Raw genomic sequence first — 18,251 nt, 5'->3', positions numbered from 1 at the left:
AACTGTAATTTCACTACTGTTATGAATCATGTCGCTCTCTGATATGCAGGGTATCTGATGTATGAGCCCTGTGGGGGTTGCGACCCAGAGGTTGAGAGATGCTGCTCTAGAAGCTTAGAGGAAAACCCATTTGGGATTAGAACTTGGTTGTAGCAAACTGAAATAATTCACCTCCCACTCCACCTTGCTGTCTCCCACTATGTAGCGTGCACCCACATAGTGGATATATAGGTAATTTGCACTAAGAATACACAACCAAACCAACCTCTCTCCTCTCTCTCTCTCTCTCTCTCTCTCTCTCTCTCTCTCTCTCTCTCTCTCTCTCTCTCTCTCTCTGTCTCTAGGATAACACGGCCCCACTTTCCTGGCACGTTCGGATCAGTGTGCTAATAGGAACCTCCAAAGCCATCCGATACTTACACAACACTCAGCCGTGCTCAGTCATTTGTGGCAATATTTCCAGGTAAATGATCTGGGAGTCTGAGGTTCCCTGTGAGCCCCTTTCAGCGCCACAGGTGAGTGACTTACAAACCCTGTCCTCTTCGGTCAATACTCTTCCTGGAATGTACGTGAGTGTAATGAAACGAAATTCTTAACGTTTTTCTCAATGAACATGTTAGCCAAGGGGAGCCTTTATGTTATCTTTGTGAATTACTGTTGAATAACTGTGTATTTTATTGTGCTGGATAGCCAGATGTGAAATTGAATGCATATTTAATCTTCCCACCCCCACCCCCCCACCCTTAAACTGAAGTCTAGCAAAAGGATCCATGACTTTTACAGGGATTCCCAGGAAGACAACAGTAGTGGAGCAAACTGAGGCTTTGGTTTTCAAGTCACTAGTGTCCTGCCTCCCTGTTAGTCTGTGACGAGCCAAGTGACGAGCAACGTGGAGTGCTACATTTGAGACATGAGAAAATTAGAGGCAGTATTTATGTTCTCTCTTCCGTCTCTAGTCACACACACACACACACACACACACACACACACACACACACACGTTCAGAGTGGTCACCTGCAGCAAAATCCCTTGAAGCCTTTCTCCTCATGCCCCTATGTTGAACTCATCCTGAAAGCCCTGGCCACACTTTTGCTGAATGCCTGGGTCAGCTGGGTTTGAAGGCTGCTGCCTCTTCTGGACCCTTTCCTTGGTATCTTGAAGGGTTTTAGTGTACTTTTAACATGAACAGAAGTGGAGTGGACGGCTTCCTTTTCTGGAGAAATGAACATGAAACAACTCTAAATTCCTCCTCAGTCCTGGGGGAGCTGGAGAATGGCCAAGAGATGCCTGATCCTGCTGTAGTGTGGAACAGCAGCTTCTCAAAGCCTGAGCAAAATCAAAGTCCCTCACAGGACCCAGGCACAGGGCCAGTGATGGCTGCAGGGGTCAGCGGAATCACCAGCAGGGTACATTCCACAAGGCTGAGAAATCATCTCTTTATCCAGAGTATAACCACAAATGAATACAGTGATATTCAAAGTGTTTTTTACTGAGCGAGAGCAGTGTTTAGACTCTTGCTGTATACTTTCTTCACCTACTTTCTTCCTCTGGTTTTAAGTAAGCACTAGCTCATTTTAAACCTCACATGGTAAAACATTAACACATTCCTTGTGTGTGGTTCAGCTCCTCTGTTCCTTTCGTGAAAGCAGGTTTTAAGAACAGATAGGAAAGAAGAAGTTCTTGATGGGCGAGAGGAACAAGGGCAGCCGTTAACTGGGGCAAAGGTAGTATCAGGTTGGGGAGCTCAACAGATGCAGGCCCACCCTGAGGTGGCTAGGAGGTGCCTATCCAGCTCTTCCCCACACTGTGGGACAGTCTGGGCAACTTAATAAGACCCTGTGTCTGGATAAACTAAAAAGAAGGCTAGAGATAGAGCTAAGGCATAGAGTACTTGCCCAGCATGTGTGGGACTGTAATTTCAATCTCCAGGGCTCTAAAAATCAAAGTAGGAATCAAGTATGCCGATAGAGAAAAGGAGGAAGGCCAAAGTGAGCAGATGGAGAGGTCCTGGGGCTACTGTGGCTGTGGCAGCCCTGATGTCATGGAAAAATTGCTGAAGCTGTGACTGATATGCCCAATTCTGTGAAGTCCCCCCAAAACCAACAAGGAGACTGAGTCCCGTATGTAAAAGCAAAGAGCCTTTATTTTAAGCAAGTATGCAAACTCGGTCTTTCCACATGTCCAACGTATTGAAATGAACGGAGAGCCCTGAGCTCAGTTAGAGTTAGGTTTTATAGTAGTAAAAGTGGGGGTGAGGGGTTTCTGAGGTTTTAGGCTGACATTTATCTAGGGGTGTCTTGGTGAATATGTTCTGGCAGGTGATCTTATCTACAGCGGTTGGAATGTTAGGCATTTCCTCTGAATGGTCTGTTCTTGGGTGGAGGTTGGGTAATCTCAGCTTGTGGTTCTTCCTGCAGCCAGATATTGTACAGGGTAAGCTACTGAGACACAGGGCTCCATTTAAATTTATCAATGGCCAGAGTCCTACTCTGGCAGGTGGTAATGGTTGGAAGTAAAGAACTTCCTTTGGTTGACCTGCCTATGCTTAGCTTATCATGGCTGACTCCCACAGTGATGACTTTTCAAGACATCTGAAAATCAGGCAGGGCATGCAGGCGTTGCACTGTGGCCTGGCCTGGCGCAGGGCTGTAACTTGAGTGCAGCATCTCCCTTCTACCCTGCACAGTTCCAGATGGGGAACTGTGCAGCATCAGCTAACCCTCCACGATAGGGAACAAGAGCATGTCTGAGAGCTGGGCAGCAGGGATGGGCACACAGGGCTCAGCTACCCAGGTGGTGTCAGCCTGAGGGAGCTCTGAAAAGGAGAGCCAGGAAGGCTTTTCATTCCTCCTCTGTCCTGCCACCTCCCAGCTCAAGCTTCCCGAGTTTCAATCAGAAGACCTTAGGAACCAGAACTCCCTCTTAAACTGTGACCCAAGGGGACTCATAAATTCTCGAAGCCTCAGTTTTTCTTTCTGAAAAAGGCTAATTGTAGAAGGAGCAGTGGGCTGCATTCCTGCCACCGGCTCCCAGCCACCTGGCTAGCTTATGCCCTGAAATAACAACACACAAACTGTATTCATATAAATACTGCTTGGCCCATTAGCTCTAGTCTCTTACTGGCTAACTCTCACATCTTGCTTTAACCCATCTGTGTAGCACTATGAGGTGGTGGCTTACAGGGAAGATTCTAGTGTAAGTCCATCTTGGGCTGGAGCTTCATCGTGTCTGTCTCAGAGAGGAGAGGCATGGTGATTGCCTAACTTCCCTTCTTCCCAGCATTCTGTTCTGTTTACTCTGCCTACCTATGTTCTGACCTATCAGGTCAAGCAGTTTCTTTATTAATTAACCAAAAGATAGATATTAGACCCCCTACATCAGCTAATAGTTTTGTTTCTTAGGGTTAAATGACATAAGGTATCTTGGTGCTGAGGAGAGTGTACACTCATCCAATGCGGACTCCCTGGAGGCTTGCTCCAGAAGTGCTGGGCGTGGCCGGGGCAGAGTTGAGTGATGTGAAGGACCGTCAGAATTCTTGCTCATCCCCCTTCCACATACTTCTGTTGTCAGTTCATTGTCTTCAAACAAGCTCTGCTTTGGAAAGAATAACTTCCATCTTACTACGTGTTGACTGAACTCCTTGGAGTCCAATCCTTTTTTTGTTCCAAGTTTGTTGTGTGTAAAAAAATAATGGAGCCCATGTGGGGAGACATCTTTTCCCATAAAGTTCAGCTGATTAAAGAGATAGCTCAAACACAAAAAGTATGTCATATTAATACCCAGTGTGTGGCTGGCTGAGTTAGAGAAAGCCAGGTCAAGCCCTAGAGGAAGTGTGTTTTTGACACAGACTGATTGAAAGTATCGGCGAGAATATTCCTGGTAGAGGTAGTAGATTTGCTCAGGGGTCAAAGCAAAGAACTGCCACACATAGAACAAAAGAAGGATACCTCCGTCCCAATGCCCGCCACAGAGCCATCCTCAGGGACAGTACTGAATGCCCGTTTCTACAAGCTCTCCTGTACTTTCCCATGCTCTTCCCCTTTTCACAGCCACTTACTGATCTCATTGCTTCCGCCTCTTGTCCCTGGTTAAGAGCGTGTCCTTTTATAGATCACATACCTCTTTCACCCCTTTCTAGTATTGTGACTTTGGGACAGTTCCTTAGTTCCCTAATGCCTTGTCTTCTTGCTCTCTGGAACTGGCCAGGATACCAATACGCTGCCTCCGAGGGTTCTAAGGACAAAGTGAGTTACTAAACGGGGAAGGGGCCTACAGCCTGGGATAGGCTATCATTGTGTGTGTGTATGTGTGCATATGTCTCTATCTCACTATATATATAAACATATACACTACCCATGTGAGACTCAAGACTTCACTGCCCTGTGTGCTTCCACCTGACTCACCTTGGACCCTGACTTTCCAGAAGGACCGTGAACTCCCCGAGAGGGCCGCTGAGTATCAGAAACTTTTTTACATTGACTTAAAATCTTGTGACTGAGCCTTTAGGTTCTTACACATATGTGAGTGTGCATGTACACTCTCACACATATAACACACACACAAAGCACAAACACACATAGTAAAAGAAAGAAAACAAAAAGACAGAGGGAACAGTTCGTTTTTTTCTCCTTGTAATCAACAGATTTTAATTTTCTGTTCATAAAGTTGAATGAAAGGGTTTTTTTTTTTTCAGTTAATTTTGTAAACCCAACAGGGAAATGGGAGGGCTAAGTTTTAGTCCTGGCTTTACTACTTAGCTCTTTTTCAAATAAACTCAAAGAAACAGTGTGCTATAGCAACCATGGCAAGTCAGTTTTATCTCACATTTTATCTTTGATTGATTAGCAATGACTTTCCAAGTACAGGGTGGAAAAAGCATCGTGGCTGAGTGCTTTTGGAACTCAATTAATGATGTCTGTCAGCAATATGAAGGACAACATTTGGGCCATGTATTTGTCAGTCCCATGCTCAGTAATTTAAAACTACTCGAGAATTTCAAATCCTCTCCAGAAAATGATTAGATAAACAAATGTTTGGTGTCTTCCATGGGCTCAGCACTATGACAAGCACAAGGTGGACTCCACTAAGTACCATATGATATATTGTAGGCTCCAGTAGGAACTCGGAAGCATTGGGCTTCAGAGAGATCCAGCAGAAGCTTCATAGACGAAGTGATTCTGGTGGCGCATAGAGGATTCGGATAAAAATAAGAGGAGGAGCTTTCGGAGGGCACAGCATAAGTTCATCCCGAGACAGTTATATACAGTTTGTGTAGTTGATTTCTTATTCTACCTTTTGCCTCTGGGCTTTTATCTTTTTCTATCTATATACCTTTCTTTCCTTCTTACTCCATGGCTGGCTGTGTGGCTGGCCCCTGGCATCCCCCTCTCCTCTTTTTCTCACTCCTACCTCTTCTTGTTCTCTTTTCTATTTATTGTCTCTGCCTGCCTGCCCCTCCTATCCCTCTCCTGCCTAGTCAACTATTGACAGTTCAGCTCTTTATTAGATGAATCAAGTCTGTAAAAGACAAAGTAACACAGCTCCACAGAGTTAAACAAATGCAACATGAAAGAATGCAACCCATCTTTGCACCATTAAGCAAATATTCCACAGCATCAAAGAATGTAACACATCTTTAACTAATATTGCACAACAAGTTTGTCCTATGGCATTGGTAATTAGTTATCCATGAAGGATGGTGGATAGACCTCATGAAGGCAGGAGGATCATGGCATCCAGTCAACGTCAAGGACACTAGATCTCGTATGAGCTCCCACGGAAACACTTGCTAATCCTCCACACACCTAAGGGTAGGTGTGATCATTGTCACCTCTGGCCAACAAAAGAAAAGTTGGGGCTAAGAAAGGTCTGTAACTTGCCTGTCACATGGCTACAGATGCGAAAGGGGAGGTGTCCTTCCATGTCTGTGTATTCCCAATAACCATGCTCTTGTTAGGGAATTTAAAGAGCTGGGATGGCCAGGGACCAGTTGACTTCATCAGCAGACATAGAGATTGAGAAATGCTGATGTTAGATTCTTGAAGGGACAGCAGCAGGCGGCCCTTCCGTCCGTACATCTACACTGCCAACCTGGCTGTGCCGGCAGAGACAGCGTCTTTCTAAGAAGGACAGTGTCTAGCGTACAGCTGAGGAACAGCCACGGCAGGAAGCAAAGCCCAAATTTCTAAGGTATTTTCAGCAAGTCTGGTGGCTCATTTAGCCCAAAAATATCTTAGTAATTTGAACTCTTTAAGAGAATGTTATAAAAACAAAACTCACTACCAGATGGTGGGAGATGAGAGGGAAAGGATCTAAAGAAAGAATCCGGAGTGTGGTCTGCAGTCTTGGCAAAAGACTCACATTTTCCTTTGGGAAATGAAGCTGTTTTTAAATTACAAGATCTTGTAAAAGTGTCTGAAAGTGACAACCTTGATATTGCCCCCCACCCGTTAGAAGACTTCACTTTACAAAAATCAAAATTTCTCTTAACAATTCTTGTTGTCAACATTGTCTTTAGGTACCGCGTACCAAAGCATTTAATGCACAATATTCCCCATAGTTTTGGGTGTTCTATCACTGTTGTGCATTTTGAGGTGCCCAGCTTGTGATGTTGTTTGCAGATATTTCTGCTGGAGGAAGTGTTTCACCGGGGATGGGTTTTGAGACTGTATTGCTTTCCGCTCCTTCTCCTTTGCTCTCTCTGCTTTGAGTTTGGGATGGAGATGCCATCTCTCAACTTCCTGCTCCTGCCTCTATGGCTGCTTACTTGCTGCCAAGTGTCTCTCTGATGGTAGCCTCTCACCACTCTGGAATTTCAACTGCGCTTCTTGGGATTTTGAGATAATGATAACGAATGGAATGGGCAATGGACAGCCCACATCATTCACGGTGCAGTTGGAGGTCTTCTTTATCTGTAAGTCAGCTGGCGTTATCTTACCCAGAGCATCATCAGATCTCTTTATCTACATGGAAACTGAGGCCCCGGGTGGTTCAGCTCAAGCCCTAAAGTTGCACAGTTAGAGATCTAGCCCTGGGCCTTGGTGCAGGATGCCAAGACTCACACACGAACAAACTTCCATTCTCTTTCTAAGACCTGCACAAATGCAGTGCAGACACAGAGGACTCCACAACACCATGGGGAAATAGAGCAGCCATATCTGCCAGAACGGCAAACATCATACAGCCGGCACAGCTGCCTGACAGAGATCCACCAAAGCTAAGTCACATGGTGGCCACTGGGCCACTTTTGGTTTTGATCTCCAAGTGTTGCATACTTGGGGGACTTTTAATATTTGTACAAGTTGGTGATATTGGATTGATATTTGGAAATGTCTTATGGATCATTTATGCCCCTCCCAGGAGCATGTCTTCCAAGCTTCCCCGGGACAGTCCTGAGCATCCTACCCCTGCCACTTTGAGGGAGACAGCCTTATGCCTGAAGGTCTTCCTTATGCCTTGGAGATTGCGGCACACATAAAGAAGCCAGAGATCTCTTTATGAGGCTCCAAGATATTCTTAAAACATCTGCCCCTCAGGAACAAGATAATCGAAACAGAGTAAACTTTAAAAGGTCACCACGAGTCAGTGGACTGAGGAGTTGGCCGCAGATGAGAATACAAGCTTCTTTCCGCTGTGCACTCAAGCAATTACGTGACATGTACAGCGACACAGTTAGGTTAACTGGTCACCTCTATCCTACACAGGGACTTCTACTAATGAGCAAAGAATGGTGTAGAAAGATGATTTTAAAATGAGGTGTCAGGACCTCCCTCTCTTAGAAAAGTTAGCTCATGAAGAGAAGTCCTGTAACCAAGGAGCAAAAGATTTGCCAGAATTAGACATATAAACAAATTCTATGAAGATAAAATATAAACATTCAGTTGTGCCAGAAATGGAATGATAATTGCGGCAGCTTTGGCCTAAAGATTTTCTTGGGCCTATTTGGCAGCTGGCACTCTGAGCTCTAAGAGTTACGAATACACTGCTCGGGGCATGGCAGTCTGCCCGGCTGGCTCACAGATTTGCTTTCTGTCTAGCGTCATCGAAGCCACAGAAGCTGGCAGCCTGAGAACCAGCTATCGTGTGCTTCTAGGATCTTAAAAACTGGGTTATGGGGTTGAGTCAAAATGGCTGTAAAAGATAAGTGTTTATTAATGAAAACTAAACTTGAAGGAAAATGATTGTAAAAGATAACTCTTTAACATAGTTTAGCAGTGATGATTAAACTTATGGCCCCAGATGTGCAAGAGAAGAAGTTAAACGCGTGTCCGGAAACAAAGATGATCTATATTTTGGAACAACATGCTTACTGAGTTCTGTGTAAATGAAGAAGCATTCCGGCTGCTAGTCAGTCAGATTACGAGACTGAGCTACCACCACAGCCAGGCTCACTCCTGTCTTCTCCTTGACTCTGTTCTGAAACCTGTTAACTAATGGGCGCCGCTGGTAGGGAAACGCAGTTTGGCCTTGTACCATTCTTAAGTTGGAAGCCGTACTTGCTCTTGTGTGCAAAGTCTTGTGAGAGCCTACAGCTCTCCCAGAAAACAGTGAGTCTGGGAAAACTGGGTTTTGCCACATCTGAGGAGGGGATCTTGGGGTTGTAACTGCCATGACATGGCTAGTGTGAAGGGTTTTGTGGTGAAAGAGTCTCTATGCAATCAGGGCCAAGGAATCCCACAGAAATCACACCACACCACAGACCTCACACAAGAGAATTGTTGGGGAGATGGGGAGGGGCGCAAAATGCCTGCCTTTGAGTGGGCATGGAAAAAAGAGAGACTAGCCCACTGTGGGGAGCTTTGTAAAGAATATGGCACATACACATAAGGAAATTGGTGAAGGCATTGTGGGGCTGTAGGCACTGAGCCATTGGATGTGGAGGCAGGGAGAGCCTGTTTCCGGAATGTGGGCAGTCCTTGGTTGACTAACACTTTGATCTTAGGATATCTTTGAGAAGCTGTAGCATCTTTATGTCTGAGACCAAATGGTAGAATACCCGTCTTTCCTGAGGGTGAGTAGGCACTTGACTGGGGCTAAAGTCAGTCCCTTTAAATATATGTAATGTCTTTAAAGAAAATTCAAATCCTGCATTTTAATCGATATATCATCTTTTATAAGGCCTAACGGTTTCAACTAAACGAGGATACTTACTGATGAACCGAGAAAGCTGGTTCTCCCTCTAAAGTAGTATTATTTGGGGGGTGCCGGCCCCTCACAAAAAAGTGTCATGGAAACTTTTCTTAGTACAGATATTAAGTCATTACCTCTAATTGGTACAAATTCACCACCTGTAAAGAATTGCCCCATGTCCTCAGTCAGGAATCCTTCTATTAGAATTCTCTGAAGTCACGCTGGCCTCAAATACCTGCGAAGAGCAGGAAAAGGTGGCATAGACAAGAGGCAGGGTGTGTGGACCACACCTGCTCCACTGCCCGCCTCTTTAGTGGCCACCATTACCTGCACACTGCCCTTTCGCATTGCACTGCTGCGGTTTCAGCTCTCATGGAGTCTGGTTTTGCCAGTCCATTCTCACCCTGCAGAATAAACTTCCTCTGTTGACCTGCGTGATGGCCGAAGGCACTTTATGTTTGAAGTTTCCATTGAAAGCTGAAGCAGGAGAAAGAATCAGGGGAGAAATTGATTGTCAAAGGGCTTTTTGCAATCCCTGCTTTGCTAAAACTGAACATTTCTCTCTCTCAGCTCCCATTAACCTTTCTTTAGAACCAAATAAATCACTCGGTTCAGAATTTATGCGCTACAGGAAGGTCTGCTGGTAAGAACGTGCCTTTCTACCAGAAGTTATTATTCAGTATGTAAGTGCAGTGTCCTCCAGTAATCCTGCCTGCCTGGTGACCTCCCGCCGACCCCGTGTCCTCAAGGGGCTTATTGGGTAACAGGGTTTGTGGTTGCCCAGCTCACCTCTGCCTACGTTTGGCGGCCATGTGACTCACCAGTTGCTGTCAGCTTCTACTTGCTTTGCACCCGGGCAAGTAAATGGCTTAGATTATGGGTTTATTGTTCTTGCTGTAACCCCCCCCCCAGTCCCCTACCACTACACACACACACACACACACACACACACACACACACACACGTTCATACATAGGAGTTCCCATGTGCTGTTTAGATTCAGTTTCAGCTTTGGCATTCTCAAGGCCCTAACATATTGATCAGGATGTCATGCCTTCTCGAGAACTGGGGTGGAGGAAGACATTGAAATGTGACACTTGGACTTCCTCTGTACGAGGGCATGCAGAAGCAGCTCCCAGAGTAGACGAAACCAGAAGGGCAGTAATTCTTGATGACGGTGGATATTAGAGTTTGCTGGGCTCTTCTGGAGGGGTTTCACCGCCTTATATCTGGGAACAAGGAACCGGACAGAGACATGTGGATAACAGTCAAGACAGTGTATGAGAAAAAGACCTATTTCCAAGAGAGGAAGCAGACTGAGACAGGGGAAAGGTCAGTAGCTCCAATGACTGTCATGCAGAGTAGGGCTTTTATGTCATGTGGAATGGGCTGTTTAGCTTATTTGCATACAGTGAGCTTTCTTGGGCATGGTATGCTACATGTAGTATAGGTTCATGCATCTCATGTTGCTTCAGCATCTTAAATCTCTATCTAGGAGTCTGCATTTTAGAATTGCAATGAGCTACAAGTCACCTTCAGACACGCGGGAGGGTCCCTGTGTATGGGCCTGTGCCAGAGATTTACTTGGCATAGAGCAGGGGATTTCTACCCTCCCTCTTCCTGGTTGGTTTCTATCATATTCAAATTTGGCGGCTTTTGCCCAAGGGATGCCACACTTCACTCTCTGCCCTCCCCTGCCTCCCATGAGCCCTGTTATGAGAGATGGAGACTGTTTTTGCCCCCTTCATCTCCTGCTCAGCTGGGAAACTTTTGCTTTCATATTTCCCCAAATTCTAAAAGCATCAGGGCTGGTCCAGGAGCCTCAGATTTGAGAAAGTGAAGTGTGCACCTTCAGGGGATTTAATTGTGTTTTCTTGCGTAGTGCTGGAGAGAAGGTAGGATGTGACGCTTGTCTGCTATGCACTTTCAGAGAAATGGCAGGATGCTCAACGCTGTCCTCTGAGTGAGAAAAGGAAAGAATGGGTAAGGGATGGCACAGAGTTGGGTCATGTGACACAGAGGCTCGCTCTCGCAGCCACTGGATACTTGAGAAAAGACAAGTGGGGAGAAACTTAAGGACTATGCTCATTGACAAATCTTAGGGACACAGACCTTGACTTATTCCCCGACAGATGAAAAGATCATACCAAACAGACATGGCATAAGTTTGGCTCTTTGTACTTTACAGTTTTTTTTTTTCCACTCTGTGGTGGTAAAAGTCAAAGTTTAAAACTCTTTTTATCCTTAAAGGAACCTGGGTTCCTATGTGCTGTTTAGATTAAAAGAACCTTGGGTGGCCCTTTATTTTATCTGTTGACAAAGTCTGCATTCAGACCTTAGTTATAACATGGAACTAATGTGTTCAGACACTTGACATAGGAATGAATCTCAACATGGCCTTGTCTCTTTCTCAAGAGGCTCTCAATTCAGAACTAGCTCCACCTGTTTATATATTGGTTCTGGAAGAGCAGAGACCTTTGGGACATTTGTAAGAGTCGGTGTTTGTCCAGGCTTAAGAGCCTCTGACCCAGTGACTGCGAAGACATCTAATAACAGTGCACAGTACCACAATCTCTATCCCTTGACATTTGGATGAGTAAGCTAAGTAGAAAATGTTGCAGCTTCAGGACAACTGAAAGCAAAACTGAAGCAAAAGGTCACTTGTTCATGTCCTGCTCTCTGAGGACAGACTACCAGTCCTCATCCTTGCTACCCTGTATCAAGCCACTCCAGGCAGCCAATGGAGTTCATCTTCAGTCCCCATCCTTGCTACCCTGTATCTGGCCACTCCAGGCAGCCAATGGAGTTCATCTTCCCAGAGCAGAGCTACAGTGTTATCTGTTCTCCTTGCCTCAAATGCAAGAGCACAGAACTGAAGGTCTCAGAACCAGGAAAAGGGACCCTGCTGTGTGAAATGCAAGTCCCGTTTGGCTTCTCTTTTCCTGATGTTCCTATGGCAGGGTTTTGAAGCAAAAAACACACCAACACTTACTCCTATGCAAGCTGTGACATGATTGTTTTTTATGTGATGGCTCCCTGAGCTGACTTTCTGCACACTGCCTTTGCTCCTGCAATTGTTCATGTCCCCAAACCAGAAGAAGACCCGGAGAGATGGAACTGTGAGGTGGGACTACCATTAAAGTAGGGGCTACCAAAGACACCCCAAGGCATTTTAGAGTAGGGTCTCTAGTGGGTCTAGCACTCCACAACATATCCCTCCGCACATAACAATTCCATTACTAGCTACTTAAAGCCAAATTCATGGTCTCATGGGGAAGAGCACAAGCGAGCTGCTGTGCTTGATGTTGGTTCATTCTGTTGATACAGCTTCCGTGCATGTTTCAAAATCCGAAATAGCCACTGTTTATGGGTCAGGTTTTTATTTTAGGCTTCATATAAATTTTTGTTTACACTTTAATTTTTTATTTCATTTTATGTGCATTGGTGTTTTGCCTGCATGTATGTCAGTGTGAGCGTGTTGGGTCCCCTAGAACTGGAGTTATACACAGTAGACAGTTGTGAGGCACCATGTGGGTGCTGGGAATTGAACCCAGGTCTTCTGGAAGAGCAATCAGGGCTCCTAACTGCTGAGCCATGTCTCCAGCCCATGTTTACACTTTAAAAAAACCTTTAGAATGCCCACTCATTCATGAATATTTATGTTTGGCTTCATGTTATCAGTGTTCTGAATTAATCAGCCACACTGTATTTCACTAAATGCCTTGGTGACATCTTGTCCTGTTTGTCTTTGATCACACTTTTAGTACGAACATACTTTTGGACGATCAGTTTCAACCCAGACTAACAGATTTTGCCATGGCGCACTTCCGACCCCACCTTGAACATCACAGTTCTACCATAAATACGACCGGCAGTGGCAGGAAACATCTGTGGTACATGCCAGAAGAATACATCAGGCAGGGAAGACTTTCCGTGAAAACCGATGTCTACAGCTTTGGAATTGTGAGTGTCACCTACTGGTTTGCTATGGAAAAGAATTCACTGCCAAGGCAATACTAAATCCCTAGAGAGCGGTTCTCAACCTATAGGTTGCAACCCCCCCTGGTGTAGGAGGTCCTTCTGTTTATGTATTGCTTTCATTGGTTAATCAATAAAGAAACTGCTTGGTCTGATAGGGCAGAACTTAGGTAGGCGGAGAAGACAAAACTGAATTCTGGGAGGAAGAAAGCAGAGTCAGAGAGCCGCCGTGGAGATACCAGGTCAGACAGGCTAACTCTTGCCTGGTGAGCCTGGAGATGAATGACCCTTTCACAGGCATTTCATATCAGACATCCTGCATATCAGATATTTACATTATGATTCATAACAGTAGCAAAATTATAGTTGTGAAGTAGCAACAAAATAATTTTATAGTTGGGGAAGTCAACACAACATGAGGAACTGTATTAAAGGGTCGCAACCTTAGAAAGGTTGAGAACCTCTGGCTTAGAGCAAACATTTTAAGAGTTTTAACTTTTATACCTATTAAGTTTTCTGTTACTCATTACCGACGCATTAACTTTCCATAATCTATAAAGCAATAAGATACAAGAGCATTAATTCGAATGACATCCATTGCCGTGTTAAACAGTTTAAACTCATGTTGTATCTGTTCTCACCTCCGTGGCTGACTTTGTGTGTGTTCCTCTGAGGTGATCATGGAAGTTCTGACAGGCTGTAAAGTGGTGCTGGATGACCCCAAACATGTCCAGCTGGTAAGAACCGCTCTCCCGCCAGCACCCACTTGCCAATCAGCTGCCTGATGGTATTCCAAGAAGTAAGTTCATCTTCTCCTCTTCCTAGCGGGATCTCCTCGTGGAACTGATGGAGAAGAGGGGCCTCGATTCGTGCCTCTCCTTTCTAGACAGGAAAATACAGCCCTGTCCTCGGAACTTCTCAGCCAAGCTCTTCTCTCTGGCAGGCCAGTGTGCGGCAACTCGGGCCAAGTTAAGACCTACAATGGATGAGGTAGGAGATGCAAGGTTTTGTTCAAAAATGAGATACAGAAAATCTAAGTTAGATAAATTGTACATCTAAGTGAATTATTAATTAGTGAGACAAATTCAGCCCCCCCATAAAGAATTCCAGCTTAATAGATAAACTTTCCAGCTTAAAATGAACACCTCCCACTATTGCTACCCATGTAAAAGTCATTGATAGGTAGATCCAGGTTATTATAAAAATATTGAATATGGGGACAGCAAAATAGCTTAGTAGGCAAAACAATGTTTGCCATGCAAGCCTGGTGCCCTGGGTTTGATTCATAGAAAGAAAACATTGTCCCCCGACCTTCATATGCTCTGGTCAGCACCCTCTAACCACCGTCCCTAACAATAAATCAAAAATAAATTTATATCTAATGGGAAATAGTTTGAAGGGGATATTTTATTCAACACCTATTAAGCTATCTGATTCATTAGAAAGCACAGATTTGTTTTTATTGTTTAAAAAATGTATACATTTGTTATAGATGTAATCCATTCATTTATAAGTCAGTACTAATTCAGTGCCAATTTGGGATGTGTATTTGGGGGATACGTAGTGATCAAGACATGGTTCCTGTTCCAAACTTTCCAAGCAAAGAAGTCAGATCAATAGATATGGTACTTTGACCCTATAGACAGGCACAACGACAGTCACAATCCTAGGGTGACTGGGAAGGGTGGGGTCAGAATAGAGTGAGGTCGCCAGTCTGCTGCAATCAAGAGGTCCTTGCTGAAGGGGACAGCTTAGCTGCAGATTAGGTGTAGGCAGCAGTGTGGATGGGAGGACATCCTTGAAAGAGGCAGTCATCATCATCCTTAGCCATAAGACTTCGGGCAGTCCAGCATCACAGTGTAAGCCGAGGTAAAGAAGAGCTGGTGTGGTTAACACTACAGATGGTTCCAGGAGACGGAGGGGCACTCACTCTGTTCTTGGAGTTGGGTTTAGTTTACTGTAGAGCTGGGGAAGATCTCAACAGGAGTTGGTCTAATCACAGTGCAAGACCACTGGCCTGGGATTCAGGGAGACATAGAGGAGGCCTGACATGACTCGCAGCATAGAATCCTGTTCGAGCAAGGATCCATCAGTGGTGTTGGAGGGCCAAGTTGGGATCCAGGAGGTTGAGGGTACAGCAGCAAAGCTTCCCCTTTCTAGATAGTTGTATGGATTTTCTCTTGACCCTCAGCTTTACCTATGCAATCAGAATAATGTCGTTTGTGGAGATGAAATACATGTAAGCAAACCACTTTGCAAATGCTCAGGTTATTAGGTCATCAGTTCAAATCTGGCTACATGTCCCAATCCTGTGTGAAGGTGCTTAAATACCTGGGGTCCCCAATACTTTATTATTTTTATGACTGTCTCTTGGTTACGGACAAGAGATCTGTAGTTTTAGAAAGCTCCCCTTTTTGATCCTGGCATTTGGGAATTTGATGTGCTCCATGAAAATCGTCTACTTTCTGCAGTGGAAAACTCACAAAGACTCATCTGCAGCACAGAATGAGGGAGTGGCCAGTTCACGCCTGGGGCATATGTCTTAATAGACTATACTTTCTTCTACATTGTCCCTCAAGTCACTTGATGTGGCCCTTGAAATAAAGGGGCTTCTCCAATATCTAATATACTTCTAATTCAGAATTTTGTGTTTACACTTACTTTGTTTTTTATTTTACTTTTTTAGTTTCCTAAATGAAAATGAGAGAATACTCTTCACTAGGTAGAGAGGAAAACATCAAAGGGGGTGTTGCTCAAGCTTCCTTCCATGTTTGCTTCCTTGCTAATCAGGTCCTGAACGCTCTGGAGAGCGCAGAGCCCAGCTTGTATTTTGCGGAAGACCCTCCCACATCTCTGAAGTCCTTCCGCTGTCCTTCCCCTCTGTTCTTGGACAACGTCCCAAGTATTCCAGTAGAAGATGATGAAAACCAGAATATTCACCCAGGGCCTCATGAGAGAGCTCTGAGGACAGATAAAGTGACTCAGAGAACCCCTTTTGAGTGCAGTCAGTCTGAGGTGACCTTTCTGGGCTTAGACAGAAACGCGGGGAGCGAGAGAAGTGAAGCGGCTTGCCATATGCCCAGCTCTTCTTGTGAAGGATGTTGGCCCCCAGAGCTTGCAGCAGCATCCCAGGACTTAAGGCCTACTGAGATCACGTTGGGTTCCTCTTGGGAAGTGCCCGACCATTCTTTTGGGAGCAAGCCAATGGAGAAGAGGTACTCCTCTGGACTCTTCTGCAGTGAGTATGAACAGTCTGAAAAGCAGTAAATTCACTGGAAGATAAAAGAAAAACAAATGTCACCGAAGGCACCTGAATGAAGAATGTCACCATGAAAGGATATGAACTCCATGAGCGAGGCCCAGGAAACTACTGGCAGTGAATTTGAGTAGTGAGAATAAGCAGCCAGGCCATTCTGTTCCCTTCCATTTCCCCAAACAGAAGACTCAAAGAAATTTGTTATCAGGATGATGTAGGCAGACTTTTCTGTCCTACCAGTCATTCCTAAATAACCACACAGAGATTTAATATTAATTATAGATGTTTGGCCAATAGCTCAGGCTTGTTACTAGCTAACTCTCACATTTTAAATTAACTCACAATTCTTATCTACCCTCTGCCACGTGGGGGTAACTTCTTTCAACATGACATGTTCATCTTGCTTCTCTCTGTCTGTTTGGAACTCTGGAGACTCCACCCTTCTCCTTTCCAGCATCCTCCATGTCTGGCTGTCCCACTTATATGACCTACCTAGCTACCAGTAAGTGGGCTCTTTCATTAAACCAATCAGAAGTCGCCTTGGCAAAGACACATCTTCACAGTGTCCAAAATGATTATTCCACAACAAGGTGACTGCCTCTTGGTCAAACCCAAGCTAAATTAGAGCCATTCAGAGTTATTCAAGATCCTGGGTACTGACAATCAGATCCAAACAGAAAGTGGCAGGATCCTGAAGTGCCTCTGTCATCATCCCATTGAGGCCTTGGCGTTGGTAAATTGAGAACCACCCACATTCCAGAATCAGGTGTATGCCCCCGCAACCTGCCTTCAGTGACTCAATTACAGTGGCCAGCCCCAAATTCAACACATTTCCACTGTCACCTGGACTCATGTGTTCTCCCTATGCACAGACGCCATACTCTTTATAAAGCGCTAGGCTTGGTGCCCCTCCCTTTACTTTCCATCCTCACTCAGAGGCAGGCTTTTGTATTCCGCCCCCCCGACCCCATAAAGCTCTTACATGAGGTCTGTCTCATGATGTGTCCTTGTGGCATTCCTTGGTCCTCCAATCACTGCAAAAAACAAAACAAAACAAAAAACAAACAAGCAAAAAGCTCACAAAATAAAATTACACATAGTGCCGCTGTTTCTACTAGAGTTAGTCTATTGGATTCCACTGGCTTCTCCTGGTCATAGGACATTCTGGAAACATTGTAGTAAATGTCTAATTTGCAAATATTAATGGACGTCTTTTCACTGTGATTGACACTTACTGCTCTTTTGTTCCTTGATGGTTAACCTGCCTGTCTGGAAGGTTACTACTCTTGCTGGGGCATGTTCTGTGTAGAGAGCGAATTCTGGTCAAGTCTACATCTCTGTATTTAAACTCTTAGAAGACTTTCTCATGTTAATTCAATTGTTATAAAAAATGACATAAAACAATTACAGTATTTTGTTGCTGTTTCACTAACTCCGACACCCACTACTGCATCCTACTACATCCTCAGTAGGATCTGGGAAATTTTAATCCATCATTTTGGGTCCTGGGGAAAGAACCGATAACAAGAGTCTGGACCACCTGTCCTTTGGCCCTGCTCTGTGCCTTCCAGGGGAGGTTTCTGCCTGTTCTGTGCCTTCCTGTTGTTCCCAGAAGCCCCTTTGGAATACCAGGCTCAAGTGTGGGCTCTACAAAGCAGCCCCCCAGTCATCTCCTCTTGCCCCCTCCCCATGTCTCCCATCCTCATCTCCCTGCCCCCTTCCCCCAGTCTCTCTAATCCCCCCACCCCAGCAGGAAGGACTCACTGCCTAAATACCTGCTGCTCAGCAGAGGCTCCTCACTCTGAATGACGGCAGAGTGGCTTGTGTCACCCTGTCTTTTTGGATTATGAGATTCCCAGTCCCAGTTATTGCTGTTACAAATGAGCC

General features: G+C 45.0%; 1 protein-coding gene across 2 annotated transcripts in view; it reads left to right on the top strand.

Annotated features, from left to right (window-relative positions):
* Positions 1-17,562, top strand: part of Irak3 (interleukin 1 receptor associated kinase 3) — a 93,135-nt gene extending 75,573 nt beyond the window's left edge. For both annotated transcript variants that reach the window (XM_050165504.1, XM_050165503.1), the window contains 5 exons: positions 345-463; positions 12,895-13,093; positions 13,783-13,845; positions 13,934-14,098; positions 15,899-17,562. In XM_050165504.1, coding sequence (XP_050021461.1) covers positions 345-463; positions 12,895-13,093; positions 13,783-13,845; positions 13,934-14,098; positions 15,899-16,375 — 1,023 coding nt within the window. In that variant the 3' untranslated portion in view covers positions 16,376-17,562. The remainder of the gene's footprint in view (positions 1-344; positions 464-12,894; positions 13,094-13,782; positions 13,846-13,933; positions 14,099-15,898) is intronic.
* The last annotated feature ends 689 nt before the right edge of the window (positions 17,563-18,251 follow it).

This window comes from Alexandromys fortis, unplaced genomic scaffold, assembly GCF_014885135.2.
Source record: "Alexandromys fortis isolate MF-2015 unplaced genomic scaffold, M_Fortis_MF-2015_v1.1 scaffold_154, whole genome shotgun sequence".
Lineage (NCBI taxonomy): Eukaryota > Metazoa > Chordata > Mammalia > Rodentia > Cricetidae > Alexandromys > Alexandromys fortis.
This window is presented reverse-complemented; position numbering and strand designations above follow the sequence as displayed.